This window comes from Salmo salar, chromosome 09 (genome assembly GCF_965601325.2).
Source record: "Salmo salar chromosome 09, fSalSal1, whole genome shotgun sequence".
Classification (NCBI taxonomy): domain Eukaryota; kingdom Metazoa; phylum Chordata; class Actinopteri; order Salmoniformes; family Salmonidae; genus Salmo; species Salmo salar.
This window is the reverse complement of record NC_138299.1, coordinates 68994911-69013054: the sequence shown is the minus strand read 5'-3', so window position 1 is coordinate 69013054 and position 18144 is coordinate 68994911. Positions and strand designations below refer to the sequence as shown.

The 18144-nt window shown below is 40.5% G+C and overlaps 1 protein-coding gene across 4 annotated transcripts in view; it reads right to left on the bottom strand.

Moving 5' to 3' along the window:
• Nucleotides 1-15381, bottom strand: part of maml1 (mastermind-like transcriptional coactivator 1) — a 31348-nt gene extending 15967 nt beyond the window's left edge. For 2 of the 4 annotated variants that reach the window (XR_001330131.3, XM_014211982.3), the window contains exon 1: nucleotides 13678-15379. Coding sequence is in view for 3 of the 4 variants with exons in the window: in XM_014211982.3 (XP_014067457.3) it covers nucleotides 13678-14001 (324 nt within the window). In the remaining variant the exon portion in view is untranslated. Of the gene's footprint in view, nucleotides 1-13677 lie in introns of all 4 variants that reach the window. The other 2 variants (XM_014211983.3, XM_014211984.3) reach the window with 1 other exon arrangement.
• Between the last annotated feature and the right edge of the window lie 2763 nt (nucleotides 15382-18144).

The window sequence follows — 18144 nt, the reverse complement described above, 5'->3', positions numbered from 1 at the left end:
ATCACGGAATTAAAGCGTAATTCAAGTATTTTTTTTTTTTTTAAGTATTGACATTAAGTAGGAAATCAATAAAATGTGTTGAACTTTAGAACATTTATTACATTTGCCCAAGTTAATCATAAAGACATGAACAAAATCCATCAGTACTTCGTAATTTCCAGCAACTTTCTGAAACGACACGGTCTGTGTATGTACAGTACCAGTCAAAAGTTTGGATACACCTACTCATTCAAGGGTTTTTCTTCATTTTCACTATTTTCTACATTGTAGGATAATAGTGAAGATATCAAAACTTAATAACACTTATGAAATCATGTGGTAACCGAAAGTGTTATTTTGATTTTTTTTTTTCTACTTCAGATTCTTCAAAGTAGCCACCCTTTGCTTTGATGACAGCTTTGCAACTGTCTTGGCATTCGCTCAACCAGCTTCACGAGGTAGTCACCTGGAATGCATTACAAGGTGTGCTTCGTTAAAAAGTTAACTTGTGGAATTTCTTTCCTTAAACACGTTTTTGGTTACTACATGATTCCATGTGTGTTATTTCATAGTTCATGTCTTCACTATAATTCTACAATGTAGAAAATATCAAAAATAAAAGGAAAACCCTGGAATGAGCAGGTGTATCCAAACTTGACTGGTACTATATATATATATATATATTTTTGTTAAATAAGACATTTGGAATTTGCGGGTAAAAATTAACTGATTTTAAAGGGCGTCAGCATGCTTCAGTTTGTCTGGCGCCAAGCCTAATGAGTGTGCTCCCTTAAAAGACCTTCGCTTGAAAAGCGTGAAAAATGAGGACATAGTACTGTTTGTCCATTTTGAGCCACTGTAGCCAGTATACACATCAAAATAGTCTGAATTAATCTAACTCAAGAAGGCTGTGATAAATGTATGTTTTTGCTGAGGAGATCTTAGTCGTGCAATTTCACATCAAACTAATATGTTTGGTGCCGTATTAGTCAATGAAAAAAGTAGTCTCGTTGAATCACAAAAAATGACTATTGAAGAATCTCTACTGTTGACCAATCACCAACGAAGGGGGGGCTAGACTTCGGCTTAGTGATGCACCGATATGACATTTTTGGCCGCTACCGATATCCGATATTTTCCTTGCCAATATTTAAATTTTTTGTGGCCTTTTCAGCATTCTAGTACAGTTAAATAGTTAACACACACACAGCAGCCTAAGGCACTGCATCTCAGTGCAAGAGGCATCACTACAGTCCCTTGTTCGAATCCAGGCTGTATCACATCTGGCCGTGATTGGGAGTCCCATAGGGCGGCGCACAATTGGCCCAGCGTCGTCCGGGTTTGGCCGGGGTAGGCAGTCACTGTAAATAAGAATTTGTTCTTAACTGACTTGCCTAGTTAAATAAAGGTTACACACACCACACTGACCAACAAGTTATTTTGTTGGCATTTACATATGTCCCCATTACCAGTAAATCATAATTAAAACCTATTTCTTTCACTTATTTGCTGTGTTGTTTCGTTGTTCATTTGTTCAGTCGTTTCATTTTCAACCAGGATTTCTACGGGACGCCGTTTGGGTCTTGGAGTGTCAAAACAAATAATAAAATAACACTATTTCAAGTGTCAAATAAGATTGTTGACCAATCAGGACCTGAATATGACTGCACGTCACATAATTTAACACGTTCATACATTTTTGTACATAGTTAATACACATCGATTACACTATCATTGGTATTTCATATGTCACGACGATTCATTGATACGTATGCTATGATGCTGGTAAAGTTGTCTCGCACACATACAGTGCTTGTCATGGATGTAAACAATGTTCTTCCCCAAAAACATAGCAAAACGACAATCTGTTTCAATAGCTATATATTGTTAGTAAGCTAACTATATAGCTAGGTGTCATCGTCTAAAATAACCCTAACTTATAAAATATTTCTTATTTGATTAATGGTCGGACCATCTATGTGAAGCTAGCCACAATAAGGATTAGCCACAAAAGTGGAATTTGCAGTTAGCCTTCAAAATAAAAGTATTGCATAATTCTACTATTTATATTCCTATGCATCACTGTCAATGATATACTTTTATTTTAAAGGCAAACCGCAAATTCCACTATTGTACCTAATCCTTATCGCGGCTAGCTTCACAACACATAACCCGGTGCGGTCGAGCCTCACTAGACAGATGAAGCTAGCAGGCTGCTTATAACATTAGCTTTGGGCAACAGGGTTAAGTAGCTGGCTAGCTATTTTTTTTCTTCAATAGGCTAACAACAAGTGGCAACCTAAGTAATACTTACAAGGATTCCTAAATCAATGACTGCAGTTTCTACTGGTCATCTTTTTCAGGATGGTTGTATTGGTGCTAGCTAGGTACCAAGCTAAAGCTAGCTAGCCCAGAAGTTGCGGTCGAACAAATTATGTTTTATTACCAACGCGGTATTGTAAACACATCGGTCATGACTGGTGTTTGCAGACTTTTTTTTTCAGCTTTGACAGTGCCACTGTATCTTTGACACGCAAAGACCCAAACGGCGTTCCATAGTATGTATGTCGTGAAGCTCACAGCAGTAGCGCTATTACTGTGTAACTCCGGTAGAGCTACATCTGAAAAACAGAACACTTGGTAGTGTGTACCGATGCTCGACCAGTCGGCGAAAGCCAACGTAACCCACGACAAACAACGGTTGATTGACAAGGAAGTCCATTATCTTGGATTTAATGGATTTCGCCTTTGAATTGTCTCGCTGAAATTGTGTTACTCTTTGAAATGACTGCTCGATCCACACAGCAAACATTGTGGGTTCTTTTAGGAATGCTGTGTTGCACGTTTCGTGCAAAATTCTACGTGACGTCATTACATCATATCGGTATGCACGTCAGCTTTGACATGGGTTTTTCACATCGCCGTTAAACTAGATGTCGGGCCGATACCGATGTTGACATTAGCTAATATCGGTCGATTCTGATATGTTTACCGATATATCGTGCATCCCTACTTCGGCTCGAACTTTTGCTTACCTCCAGTAAAAAATAAAAAAAATAAAAAAATAAAACCCCAACAGCTGAAAAAAACCTTGCCAAAGTAAAAAATGAACAAAAACGTCACAAAATCTTCTCATAATATATCCACAAACTCTTTAGAAATGTTTTGGCTGGGAAGCATGCCTGTTAGGGCTAGGGGGCAGTATTGACACGGCTGGATAAAAAATGTACCCGATTTAATCTGGTTACTACTCCTGCCCAGTAACTAGAATATGCATATAATTATTGGCTTTGGATAGAAAACACCCTAAAGTTTCTAAAACTGTTTGAATGGTGTCTGTGAGTATAACAGAACTCATATGGCAGGCAAAAACCTGAGAAGATTTCATGCAGGAAGTGGCCTGTCTGACAAGGTGTCGTTCTTCTTGTCTCTGTTTATTGAAGAGTGAGGATCTTAGCTGTCCCGTGACACTTCCTACGTCTGCCATAGGCTCTCAGAAGGCGGCAAAATGCTGAATCGTGGCTTTGCAAGCTCTGGCTGAAACAAAGTAGCGCATTTGGGTAGTGGCTGGTTACAGTACTGTGAGACTCAGGCTCGTGCCCGCGTCGACCGAAAGCTTTGTTTTCTTTCCTCTGTTTAGCTAAATGGACATTCCCGGTCGGAATATTATCGCTTTTTTACGAGAAAAATGGCATAAAAATGGATTTTAAACAGCGGTTGACATGCTTCGAAGTACGGTAATGGAATATTTAGATTTTTTTTGTCACGAATTGCGCCATGCGCACGACCCTGATTTACCATTTCGGATAGTTTCTGGAACGCACGAACAAAACGCCGCTATTCGGATATAACGATGGATTATTTTGGACCAAACCAACATTTGTTATTGAAGTAGCAGTCCTGGGAGTGCATTCTGACGAAGACAACAAAAGGTAATCAAACTTTTGTAATAGTAAATCTGATATTGGTGAGTGCTAAACTTGCCGGGTGTCTAAATAGCTAGCCCGTGATGGCTGGGCTATGTACTTAGAATATTGCAAAATGTGCTTCATCCGAAAAGCTATTTTAAAATCGGACATATCGAGTGCATAGAGGAGTTCTGTATCTATAATTCTTAAAATAATTGTTATGCTTTTCGTGAACGTTTATCGTGAGTAATTTAGTAAATTGTTAGTGAATTCGCCGGAAGTTTGCGGGGGGTATGCTAGTTCTGAACGTCACATGCTAATGTAAAAAGCTGGTTTTTGATATAAATATGAACTTGATTGAACAAAACATGCATGTATTGTATAACATAATGTCCTAGGGTTGTCATCTGATGAAGATCATCAAAGGTTAGTGCTGCATTTAGCTGTCTTCTGGGTTTTTGTGACATTATATGCTAGCTTAAAATGGGTGTCTGATTATTTCTGGCTTGGTACTCTGCTGACATAATCTAATGTTTTGCTTTCATTGTAAAGCCTTTTTGAAATCGGACAGTGTGGTTAGATTAACGAGAGTCTTGTCTTTAAATAGCTGTAAAATAGTCATATGTTTGAGAAATTGAAGTAACAGGATTTTTAAGGTATTTGAAAATCGCGCCACTGGATTAGACTGGCTGTTGCGTAGGTGGGACGAATTCGTCCCGCCTAGCCCAGAGAGGTTAATCAGCACTGAAAACAATGGAGCCCCCCCCCCCCACACACAGTTGATTAGAAGTTAATTGAGCCACTCAAGTCATAGACTATTCTCTCTGCTACCGCATGGCAAGCGTTACCCAAGCTCCAAGTCTAGGTCCAAGAGGCTTCTAAACAAGCCATCAGACTCCTGAACATCTAATCAAATGTCTACCCCAGACTATTTGCATTGTCCCCCCACCCCTTTTACACTGCTGCTACTCTGTTTAGCATCTATATATAGTCACTTTAATTACTCTACCTACATGTACATATTACCTCGACCGCGCACATTGACTCTGTACCGGTACCCCCTGTATAGAGCCTCGCTATTGTTATTTTACTGCTGCTCTTTAATTATTTCTTACTTTTATTTCTTACCTTGTTTTGGTATTTTTTCTTAAAACTGCATTGTTGGTTAAGGTCTTGTAATAAGTATTTCACTGTAAGGTCTACACCTGTTCTTGTCGGTGCTTGGTTAGGAAAGAAACAGGCCTAGATACACTGCACAAAATAGCAATGTAAAACATGTAAAGTGTTGGTCCAATGTTTTTTGAGCTGAAATAAAAGATCCCAGAAATATTCCAGAACCACAAAAAGCTTATTTCTCTAAAATTTTGTGCACAAAATTGTTAGTGAGCATTTCTCCTTTGTCAAGATAGTCCATCCATCTGACAGGTGTGGCATATCAAGATGCTGATTAAACAGCAAGATCATTACACATGTGCACCTTGTGCTGTGGACATGAACGCCACTAAAATGTGCCGTTTCATAACAATGTCACAGATGTCTCAAGTGGGAGCGTGCAACTGGCATGGTGACTGCAGGAATGTCCACCAGAGCTGTTGCCAGAGAATTGAATCTTAATTTCTCTACCATAAGCCGCCTCCGTCGTTTTAGAGAATTTGGTAATGCGTCTAACCGGCATCACAACCGCAGACCACGTGTAACCTCGCACAGCCCAGGGCCTCCAACTCCACTGGCTTTTTCACCTGCGGGGTCGTCTGAGACCAGCCACCCAGATAGCTGATGAAACTGAGTTTGCACAACCGGTTTGCTGATGTCAACGTTGTGAACAGAATGCCCAATGGTGGCGGTAGTGTTATGGTATGGGCAGGTATAAGCTACGGACAACAAACACAATTGCATTTTATCGATGGCAAATTGAATACACAGAGATACCATGAGGAGATCCTGAGGCCCATTATCGTGCCAGTCATCCGCCGCCATCACCTCGTGTTTCAACATGATAATGTACGGCCCCATGACGCACGGATCTGTACACAATTTCTGGAAGCTGAAAATGTCCCAGTTCTTTCATGGCCTACATACTCAGATATGTCACCCATTTTCCCTGGATATGGCCTCACTATTGTTATTTTACTGATGCTATTTAATTATTGTAACTTTATTTTTAGGTATTTTTCTTAAAACTGCATTGTTGGTTAACTTTTTGGGACAGGGGGCGGTATTTTGACGTCCGGCTGAAAAGTGTACCCAAAGTAAACTGCCTGCTACTCAGGCCCAGAAGCAGGATATGCATATAATTGGTAGATTTGGATAGAAAACACTAAAGTTTCTAAAACTGTTAAAATAATGTCTGTGAGTATAACAGATCTGAAATGGCAGGCAAAACCCCAAGTACAAACCATCCCCAAAAACTTTTTTCATCCTACCACTGATTTCAATGGCTGGCACTTTTATAATAGGGCGAAATCATGCCCGATTGCAGTTCCTAAGGCTTCCACTAGATGTCAACAGACTTTAGAAAGAGCTTCAGGCTGGGTTTTGGAAAAATGAGCCAGAAATTGTAGTTTTTCTAGGTGGTTCCCATTTTGGCTGTAGTGTTTCCAAGCGCGTGGATGAGAGCTTGTTCTTTGGTATTTTTCTCCGGTAAAGACAATAATGATTCTCCATCTTAAATGTTGTTTATTTGCGTATTAGGGTACCTATTGTTTGATTATAAACGTTGATTGACTTGTTTGGATACGTTTATTGGTAACGTTCGGGATTAATTTTGTATGCATTTTGAAAGAGGGAAACCCGAGTGGATTACTGACTGAAGCGTGCCAGCTAAACTGAGTTTTTATGGATATAAAAAAGGCCTTTATTGAACAGAAGGACCATTTGTAATGTAACTGGGACCTTTTGGAGTGCCAACAGAAGAAGATCTTCGAAGGTAAGGCATATATTATATCGCCATTTCTGACTTTCGTGTCGCAACTCCCTGGTTGAAAATTATTTGTTATGCATGTGTGTGCTGGGCGCTGTCCTCAAATAATCGTATGGTTTGCTTTCACCGTAAAGCCTTTTTGAAATCTGACACGGCGGCTGGATTAACAACAAGTTAAGCTTTATTTTGATATAAAATCACAAGTGCAATATCAAACTTTAATATTTATAGTAATTTAATTTGAATTTGGCGCTCTGCAATTTCACCTGAAGTTTTTGAAGTGGTACGCTTGCGTCCCACGAATCCGCAAGAAGTTAACTGTAAGGTATAGGGGGCAGTGTTTTCATTTTTGGATGAAAAGCGTGCCCCGAGTAAACTGCCTAATACTCGGGCCCAGAGTCAAATATTTGCATACTATTAGTAGATTTGGATAGAAAACACTTAAGTTCCTAAAACTGTTTGAATGATGTCTGTGAGTATAACAGAACTCATATGGCAGGCAAAAACCTGAGAAAAATCCAACCAGGAAGTGTGGAAATCTGAGGTTTGTAGTCATTTCAAGTCATTGCCTATCTAACACAGTGACTTAGGGTTCATTTTGCACTTCCTAAGGCTTCCACTAGATGTCAACAGTCTTTAGAACCTTGTTTCAGGCTTTTGCAGTGAACAGAGAGTGAACAAGAAGGCCGGGAAGTTGGTGACTGAGAAAATGACATTCATTGGCGCGCTTTCACGTGATGAGGTAGCTGTGTTCCATAACGTTTTTCAATACATTGGAATCGTCCGGTTGGAATATTATTGAAGTTTTATGTTAACCTGTTATGGCTAGGGGGCAGTATTTTCACGTCTGGATAAAAAACGTACCCGATTTAATCTGATTATTACTCCTGCCCAGAAACTAAAATATGCATATAATTATTAGCTTTGGATAGAAAACACTCCAAAGTTTCTAAAACTGTTTGAATGGTGTCTGTGAGTATAACAGAACTCATTTGGCAGGCCAAAACCTGAGAAGATTCTGTACAGGAAGTACCCTGTCTGACCATTTCTTGGCCTTCTTTCCCATCTCTATCCATTACAAAGGATCTCTGCTCTTACGTGACACTTCCCACGGCTCCAATGGGCTCTCAGACCCCGGGAAAAAGCTGAATGACGTAATTCAAAGCCCTGGCTGAAACACATTAGCGCTTTTGTCAAGTGGCCGATCAGGGGACAGTGGGCTTAGGCGCGTGCACTGGCCGCCCCCGTCTTTCTGTTTTTTCCTCTGTTTACCGAAAAGGAGATTCCCGGTTGGAATATTATTGCTTTTTTACGAGAAAAATGGCATAAAAATTGATTTTAAACAGCGGTTGACATGCTTCGAAGTACGGTAATGAAATATTTAGAAATTTGTGTCACGAAATGCGCGTCACCCTTATTTACCATTCGGATAGTGTCTGGAACGCACGAACAAAACGCAGCTATTTGGATATAACGATGGATTATTTTGGACCAAACCAACATTTGTTATTGAAGTAGCAGTCCTGGGAGTGCATTCTGACGAAGAACAGGAAAGGTAATCAAACTTTTCTAATAGTAAATCTGATTTTGGTGAGTGCTAAACTTGGTCGGTGTCTAAATAGCTAGCCCTGTGATGCCGGGCTATCTACTGAGAATATTGTAAAATGTGCTTTCACCGAAAAGCTATTTTAAAATCAGACATATCGAGTGCATAGAGGAGTTCTGTATCTATAATTCTTAAAATAATTATGTTTTTTGTGAACGTTTATCGTGAGTAATTTAGTAAATTCACCGGAGGTTTGCGGGGGGTATGCTAGTTCTGAACGTCACATGCTAATGTAAAAAAGCTGGTTTTTGATATAAATATGAACTTGATTGAACAAAACATGCATGCATTGTATAACATAATGTCCTAGGGTTGTCATCTGATGAAGATCAAAGGTTAGTGCTGCATTTAGCTGTGGTTTTGTTTTTTGTGACATTATATGCTAGCTTGAAAAATGGGTAGTCTGATTATTTCTGGCTGGGTACTCTGCTGACATAATCTAATGTTTTGCTTCGTTGTAAAGCCTTTTTGAAATCCGACAGTGTGGTTAGATTAACGAGAGTCTTGTCTTTAAAATGCTGTAAAATAGTCATATGTTTGAAAAATGGAAGTTTGTGTATTTTTGAGGAATTTGTATTTCGCGCCACGCCCATCATTGGATATTGGCGCAGGTGTTCCGCTAGCGGAACGTCTAGATGTAAGAGGTTAAAAAGGCCCTAAAGATTGATGCTATACAACGTTTGACATGTTTCTACGAACGTAAATAAAACTTTTTTGGACTTTTCGGCGTGAAATTGTCGGCGCACTTCCTACATTTGGAGTAGCTCACTGAACGCGCAAACAACAAGGAGGTATTTGGACATAAATGATGGACTTTATCGAACAAAACAACATTTATTATGGACCTGGGATTGGACCTGGGAAGTGCCTTCTGATGAAGCTCAAAGGTAAGTGAATATTTATAATGCTATTTATGATTTTAGATGACTCCAAAATGGTGGGTATCTGAATTGCTGGTTTGGTTTTCTGAGCACTGTACTCAGATTATTGCAAAGTGTGCTTTCCCCGTAAAGCTTTTTTGAAATCTGTCACAGCGGTTGCATTAAAAAGATGTTTATCTATAATTCTTTGAATAACAGTTTAATATTTTATCAACGTTTATGATGAGTATTTTGTAAATTGTTGTGCTGATTCACCTGCAGTTTTGGAGGCAAAATATTTTCTGAACATTACGGGCCAACGTAAAAATGGGGTTTTTGGATATAAATATGAACTTTATCGAACAAAACATACATGTATTGTTTAACATTGAGTCCTAGGAGTGTCATCTGATGAAGATCGTCAAAGGTTAGTGAATATTTTTGCTGCATCTTTGGTTTTTGTGATACATGTCCTTGCTTGGAAAATGGCTGTGTGGTTTATCTTGTGAAGTTTATGTCCTAACATAATCTAATTTTATGCTTTCGCCGTAAAGCCTTTCTTATTTGAACTGTAACACAGTAAAATCTTTGACATTTGAGTTCATATTTTTGTTCATTGTGTAATAGAAAAAGACAAGAATGTTCTGGAAGTGTAAGAACTCATTGAATACTTGAGTGCTACTTTTGAGTCACAAGAAAAAGTTGCAGAATCTTTTAATATGTGACCGTCTCATGAGAAGTGTGTATCCCACTTTGGCTGTGCCATCAGCCTTCTGATCATTTAGAAATCCATGACGAGGGTCGTTATGACTGTATATACTGCCACACCACAGTCACGAATCATGACCGCAGTTAAATTCGATGTGACTCAACGGTTATGGCAACTTCTCAAAAAGTGCTCTCTGATAGTCATTAGTAGCCTACCAAACTTGCTAGAGGCCAGTCGCTAATGGTGGGTAACTCAGCACTCTGTCCCTCTAATCACTCTGATGTCAATGCAAAAGCAATTGAAAATCATATCAAACACTTAATGAGAGTCCTTACATTAAGACTTGGAGGAGAAAAGGATCACCTGTTGCGCAGAGAGAGAGCTCCTCATAGCTGGTTGATGCATGGAATGAAATAAGGGTTACTATGCACAACATTTCCAATCGCATATGCAATTGAATACGAAAACAGTTGATGGCCTTTATTGAAAAGAGGAGGATCCCGTCAGCTTTCTATAGGCTAGGCCTACTATATTTATTTCTAAACTTTCCTAATATTATAGCACATTGTTTTGCTTTACGACCAGAGTAGCCTACCTGGCTGGCATAAAAAAGAACCGTGGGAAAAGAGTCCACAATTCACTATGAGCCCAGACATTGCGCAATCGTGTGTGAAAACAGTTTGCCGCGTGCCATCGCTAATCCATATATTTATATGTACATATTCTATTCATCCCTTTACATTTGTGTGTATAAGGTAGTTGTTGTGAATTTGTTAGATTACTCGTTAGATATTACTGCTTAGTCGGAACTAGAAGCACAAGCATTCGCTACACTCGCATTAACATCTGCCTACCATGTGTATGTGACCAATAAAATTTGATTTGAAGTGTGTGCAGCCTACGCAAGAAACAGAGCAGAGCGATTGACTTTCACACAACTTTTTTCAAATCATCATTAGTCACATCTTGTAGCCTTAGACTGTATTTGGAATCAAAACAGAGTGTTACAGGCTGACTACACCGCTCAGTCGCGTGCATTGCAAAATAAATTTAGAAATCTATATTATTCAATTATTGCACCCACACTGCTTGCGTCCGCCAACGAGCGTCTGCGTTGCCAAGGGCTAAAATAAAAGTCAGTTCTATTTGTGACGCAGATCGCGCTGCAAGTCCTGCCTCTCCCATCTCCTCATTGGTTTATAGAAGCAGGTACCATCTCATTGGTTATACCCACGTGGGTATAACCAATGAGACGAACGAGGTCAGGTGACAGGTAAAGACGAACGAGGTCAGTGACAGGTAATGCACCTAATTTATGAAAGTTGCCAATCGCAATATAAAGTCAAGAGAAGAAAAAGCCTGGAAGGAGGAGAGATGACTAGAAACGATTCAGTTGACCGTTATGTTTGGATTAATTGGCGGAGTAGAGGACCTTGTGCATTTCAGGTAAAATAACAACTCACCGTTTATATCCCATGACAAATTAGCTAGCAACAGTAAGTTGGCTTAATAGGACAAATTAGCTAGCAAGTGCAAGCTAGCTAGCTAAATTGCCATAAATGTTTAATGCTTTTCGACCCGTCAACCAAATTAATGTAATTGGTTCAGAATTTGTTTTGATAATTTAACCTGCGTGTCGTGATTGCGTTTGGTGTGGGGGGACAAAATACATTTATGCACGAAGGCGCACACGCGCAGCCAGTTTGGGTTCCGTGTAACCTTTATATCACAACTACAGTTGCATAAACAACTCTAAATGACTGATATAGGAGGACCCATTTCTTTGTTAACTGCCCAACACAGAATAGCCACATGTGCGCACTGCCTCGGAAATCGTTTGGGAAAAATATACTTTCTATTTTACTCAGCTATGTTAAATTGTATTGTTCTTACTATAAAATATGAAATCATGTCACGTGAATAAGCAAATCTTGCCTGCTAAATGTTAATAAACTAGTGTAGACCACAGCCATATGGCATATCCAGTGAAGGGACTAACATAAGGGAAAGGGTGATACCTAGTCAGTTGTCCAACGAAATGTGTCTAACTACATTTTCTTCATTTTTTTTTTTACCTTTACTTAACTAGGCAAGTCAGTTAAGAACAAATTCTTATTTTCAATGACGGCCTATGAACCTTGTTCAGGGGGAGAACGACAGATTTATACCTTGTCAGCTCGGGGATTTGATATAGCAACCTTTCAGTTACAAGTCCAACGCTCTAACCACTAGGCTACCTGCCGCCCCAATTTCATAATGTTTCTTTAGATCTGCCTAAATGGATTTACTGTGATGGTGTAGGCTATATTAAATGGATTGAGACTTTAAATTGTAGATGTTCAAAAAAGGTCCACATCAGTGTCTTGTAGGCTATGCATGGAAGCCAGAGATGCTAAACATGTTAATTAAAAAGGTCAATTGCAGTGAGACCAGGCAGTTATTTGCATGACAATCACCGGCTGGCAATTTCATGACTGCCACATCACTATCCATGACAAAAATGGATGTGATTAAACATGAGTGCCAACAATACATGAACCACTTATACTAGCAGACACCTCACTGTGTGACACAGAACAACTTCACTGACAGAGCTTGCCTGGGGACTAGAGTGAATTTGAATTTCTAAATCTACATCTGGGATTTTCAGTGTTTAATTCTGGAAATTGTATTCTACAAGCCAGAATATTGAACAAAATTACATTTGAACTTACTCTACCAGTTGTCTGTGTGGTTGGTTATTTTGTGGGTAGGAATTTAAGACAATATATCCAGAGGAAAGTATAATTAAACCAACTTCCTCAAAACACTTGTAGCGCATTCGGATTTTTATCAACCGAATCATGCGCACAGGATGTACATGCAAGTAATGCATGCATACTTGACGAGCTCATGCACGTGTTTACATGGTCTTGCACATGCCTCAGGTGAGAGAAATCAGAACGCACTACCAGCGCTTTTGACGAAGTTGGTTTAATTATACTATCCTGTGGATATATTGTCTCAAATTCCTACTCACAAGAGGATCAACCACAGAGACAACATGTAGAGTACGTTCATATGTAATTTTATTCAACAGTCCAGCTTGTAGAGGACCTGAAAGCACCATTTCCAGAAACCAACACTGAAAAATCCTAGACTGTGTCTGATCCCCAAAGCAAACAGACAGTATATGCCTTGTTGTAAAACCTAAATTCTTTCCATATCCACTTGCATGACATGTATGTTTGGCCACAGAAAAACATTTGTGGAATTCGCTGAATGGATGGAGCAAGCCAAAGACCGCCTAGTAAACACAGCATGACAACATTGGTCGAGTTCAATCTGCATTGCCCGGTGCCCCTGCTGAGCGGAGCAAATACATTTTAGACCACTCCAATGGTCCTTAATATAAATATCCAGCCAACTGGGGCACCGGGCCATGCCAAACGAACTTGCCCACTGAGATCAGGTGACAGCAACCAGCCAGCACGCACGTTCCTGGCTACAACTCTTCCGTTCTAATCACAGCACACTGTGCAGAGCACAAAGCACATGATTGCAATGCGCTTTCCTTATAGACAAATTTACTTGGTATCACCACACACAACAAAAATACTGCAGGAATGCGATAATCCAATGACTGCCAATGAGCTGTTATCAGCGTTGTCGTGCATTTGCATCCACCCCCTGTATTACAGAAATAAGTCACTTACCGCAATCAAAGTGCTGTTTCTGCTCTGCTCTGGCGTTCCACTCTCCACTAGGTCTGCGTTGTTGCCCCCGGTCCCTGACCCTCTCTGCGCCGACTGGTCTGAGGTTGGTGGTGGCTGGCGGTGCTTACTCGACCGTTTGGCCTTGGTTTGCAGGCACCGTTGGTGCAATGCAAAGGTCTGCTGCCGTTCCATCTCCAGCCGCTCCATAGCTGTGTTGTCGTAGCGGTTCTCGCAGCTGGTGTGATGCCTCCTGAAGAGCTCGATTCGACGGCGAAGACGCTCCATCACCGCACTGTGTCGCGGCACTACAAAATCCGCCATCATCAATAAATAGTGTGTTTTTAAACTCTGGACTCGGGTTTCGACAGTCCGGATAAAATGCTTAGTGTTCCTTTTTAGTGTGGGCGTTTATACCCACTACCTTTGAGAATCAACTAACGTTAGTGCTTCCATAGAGTCTACCTTTGGCTTGCTAATGTTGGCATTTACTCTCACTAGCCAGAAGAAAACAGGCGTAAAATACGATTGAGATATAGTATTAAACTGCCTAGCTAACTAGCAAAGTATATAGTGCACCTTACGTCGCATCGTGAAAAAAAACTATCGCAATAACTGGCTAGCAAAAGGCCCCAGCATTGGCTAGCTAGACAAATTCGAAAAGAATTCATTCAAGCCTCTTCCTTCATGAAAGAAAGTTGAAACTACAAATAAAGTAATGTATATTAAATAGGCGAGCTCAATTAATTTGATGGAAAATACGCATTATGAGTTTGACGAATAACGTGCCTATTTAGATGTAGCTAACTAACGTTACAGTAGGTAGTTGCTTACTAAAATGCTATAGTATTCAATCAATGGGTCTCCATAACATTCCTCTGGTCAAACATATCCAAAGTTCGAGTAAGAAAAACCTTCAACTTGTACGTTAGCTTCTAACTAGCTAAACTGGACTGTATTAGTGAGAACAAACATAACATTGCACTAGTTTACATTAGTAAACTATAAATGTATTAAAACCTCGCTGACTAACGTTACTTACCCAACTTCACGGAGCTGGTTAGCTTGCTGGCTAAAGCTAACTCTGTCTACAACAAACACTCCTGTCTCATGGTGAAAGTTAGCTAACTTAGCTAAAGCAAGTGACGCTCAGTTCGTTTCTACTAAACTAGTCAGCTAAATTTATCTAGAATATAACTTCTGCTAACTAGGCAGGATAAAACGTCAAGTTACCGATTACCGTCAACATATAAAACACTAAGAACGTTAGCTCGCTAATAACAAAAGTAGTTACGTTGCAACTAGTTAGCTAAAGTAATGTTGCCTATGTTCTCCCTGGCTAACAGCTGATCCTCGGCGTAGATCGCAGTAATGTGACTTGATAGCTAGCAGACACCGCAACAAGATACGGATGTAGCTAGCTTGATAGCCTGCTAACTATAACAAAAGCATGATACCCAGACTACTTTCAAAAATAATTCTCACAAGTAGTCCATATAGAACACACACAACCCGTCTCCGAATCAGTTAGGTCGACTGCAAAACAAAAAAACTAATTGCGACAACAAACAATCAAACTGCCTCTCTTTGCTATTTCTATTGTTTTCCAATGGACAGACAGATCTTCGTCGCCATTTTGGAACAAGTTTTTTTTCTCTCCTTTTTTCCCTAACCTTTGCTTTGCTTCACCGACACCAAGAGGCGTCACCACCAGACAGCCGTGTCTCTTTCCCCACCATAGAAATAGAATGGTCCCCACCTCATTTTAATGATTGACAGTGAAAACAAGCAACAGAGAGACCATTTGCATGAATTTACAGTAACATTTGTAACATCGTGTGTCCTCTGACAAGTTATCAGAATTCAAGTAAGCTCAACTAATGATACACACTCCTTGTTGGAATAATGTGATGAGACAGATTAAAAAAAAAAATTAATTAGGCAAGTCAGCTAAGAACTAAATCTTATTTACAGCCTACCTCAGTCAAATCTGTAAGATGCTGGGTAAATTGTGCACCACCCTATGGGACTCCCAATCACAGCCAGATGTGATATAGCTTGGATTTGAACCAGAGACTATAGTGACGCCTCTTGCACTGAGATGCAGTGCCTAAGACCCCTACGCCACTTGGGAGCCCTAGTTAGACTTATAAGTATCAACAACTTTCAATGAAATCCATTTTATAAAGCCATTTTTAGATCAGTAGTTGTCATAAAGTGCTATCTAGTTTCTAAAAGGTAACTAAAAGGTACTGTTACTAGTTTTGTCACTGCATAACTGTTTATGTTGTCCGGCAAGAAATGTTATCACATGATGCATATAGCTTCAAATCATCATGTCATTTCTTGAGCACTATAGTCGTTTCAGAGGTGATACATTGTTGATAGGCATTGACAAGAATGATTACCACTTCCCCAAGAGAGCAGGCTCTCTTGGAGCAGTGGTAACAGGTCTGCCTCCAGTCCTCAGGATGCAGTTTGTGGCTCACCTCAGAACCTCACACCTCTCCCCCCAAATCACTATATTGGTGTCAGAAGTTGGATGACACATGTGAGGCCATCGGAGAGGCATGTACATGTGAGGGACTGTGAGGAATTGTGTGAGGAATTTCATGTGAGAACCATGTGAGGAATTGTGAGGAACATGTGAGGAATTGCTCTCTGGAAAGGATTAAATAATGTAGCTAGTTGGGGTTAGCATGAAGTTTGCCTACGGACTTGGAGACCAGGGCTCAAAACCCCCAAGCGGTGTCACAGTTCGCTACATTGGGATGGAATGAGGACATTGGAAGCACGGGCGGTCGTGCCTGGACCCTGAAAGATGGTCACGGTACCTGTAGAGATGACCAGGGATGTTCTCTTGAGTGTGTAAATTGGACCATTTTCCTGTCCTGCTAAGCATTCAAAATGTAACAAGTACTTTTGAGTGTCAGGGAAAATGTATGGAGTAAAAAGTACATTATTTTCTTTGGAATGTAGTATAGTATAAATTGTATAAAATAGTAAAGTACAGATACAAAAAAAATGACTTAAGTAAAATACTTCAAAGTACTACTTTACACCACTGCTGATACCATCCTGCACTGAATGCATTATCAGTGTAGGAATTCCAATAAAGGTGTTACCCATGTTTCTACAACTTTCTATGAGCCACACACACACACACACACACACACACACACACACACGAGTAAGCTAGATACAGTGCACTCCGAAAGTATTCAGACCCATGGACTTTTTCCACATTTTGTTAGTTACAGCCTTATTCTAAAATGTATTTAATTACATTTTTTCCTCATCAATCTACACAAAATACCCAATAATGACAAAGTGAAAACAGGTTTTTAGAGATTGAGCTCAGGTGTATCCTGTTTCCATTGATCATCCTTGAGATGTTTCTACAACTTGATTGGAGTCCACCTGTGGTAAATACAATTGATTGGACATAATTTGGAAAGGCACACGCCTGTCTATATTAAGGTTCCACAGCTGACAGTTTATGGTCAGAGCAAAATCCAAGCCATGAGGTCGAAGGAATTGTCATTTCTGCAGCGTTGAAGGTCCCCAAGAACACAGTGGCCTCCATCATTCTTAAATGGAATAAGTTTAGAACCACCAAGAGTCTTGATAGAGCTGGCCCCCTGGCCAAACTGAGCAATCGGGGGAGAAGGGCCTTGGTCAGGGAGGTGACCAAGAACCCGATGGTCAATCTGACAGATCAACCTAGTGTCTCTGTGGAGATGGGAGAACCTTCCAGAAGGACAACCATGTCTGCAGCACTCCACCAATCAGGCCTTTATGGTAGAGTGGCCAGACGGAAGCCACTGCTCAGTAGAAGGCACAGGACAGCCCGCTTGGAGTTTGCCAAAAGGCACCTAAAGGACTCTGACCATGAGAAACAAGATTCTCTGGTCTGATGAAAACAAGATTCAATTCTCTGACCTGAATGCCAAGCGTGACATCTGGAGGAAACCTGGTACCATCCCTATGGTGGTGGCAGGATCATGCTGTGGGGATGGAATTCAGCGGCAGGGACTGGGAGACTAGTCAGGATCTAGGCAAAGATGAATGGAGCAAAGTACAGACAGATCCTTGATGAAAACCTGCTCCAGCGTGCTCAGGACCTCCGACTGGGGTGAAGGTTCACCTTCCAACAGGACGACAACCCTAAGCACACAGCCAAGACAATGCAGGACTGGCTTTGGGACAAGTCTCTGAATGTCCTTGAGTGGCTCAGCCAAAGGCTGGACTTGAAACCGCTCGACCATCTCTGGAGACCTGAATATAGCTGTGCAGCGACGCTCCCCATCTAACCTGACAGAGCTTGAGGATCTGCAGAGAAGAATGGCAGACACTCCCCAAATGCAGGTGTGCCAAGCTTGTAGCGTCATACCCATGAAGACGAGGCTGTAATCGCTGGCAAAGGTGCTTCAAAGCACCGAGTACTTTCGTAAATGTGATACATTTATT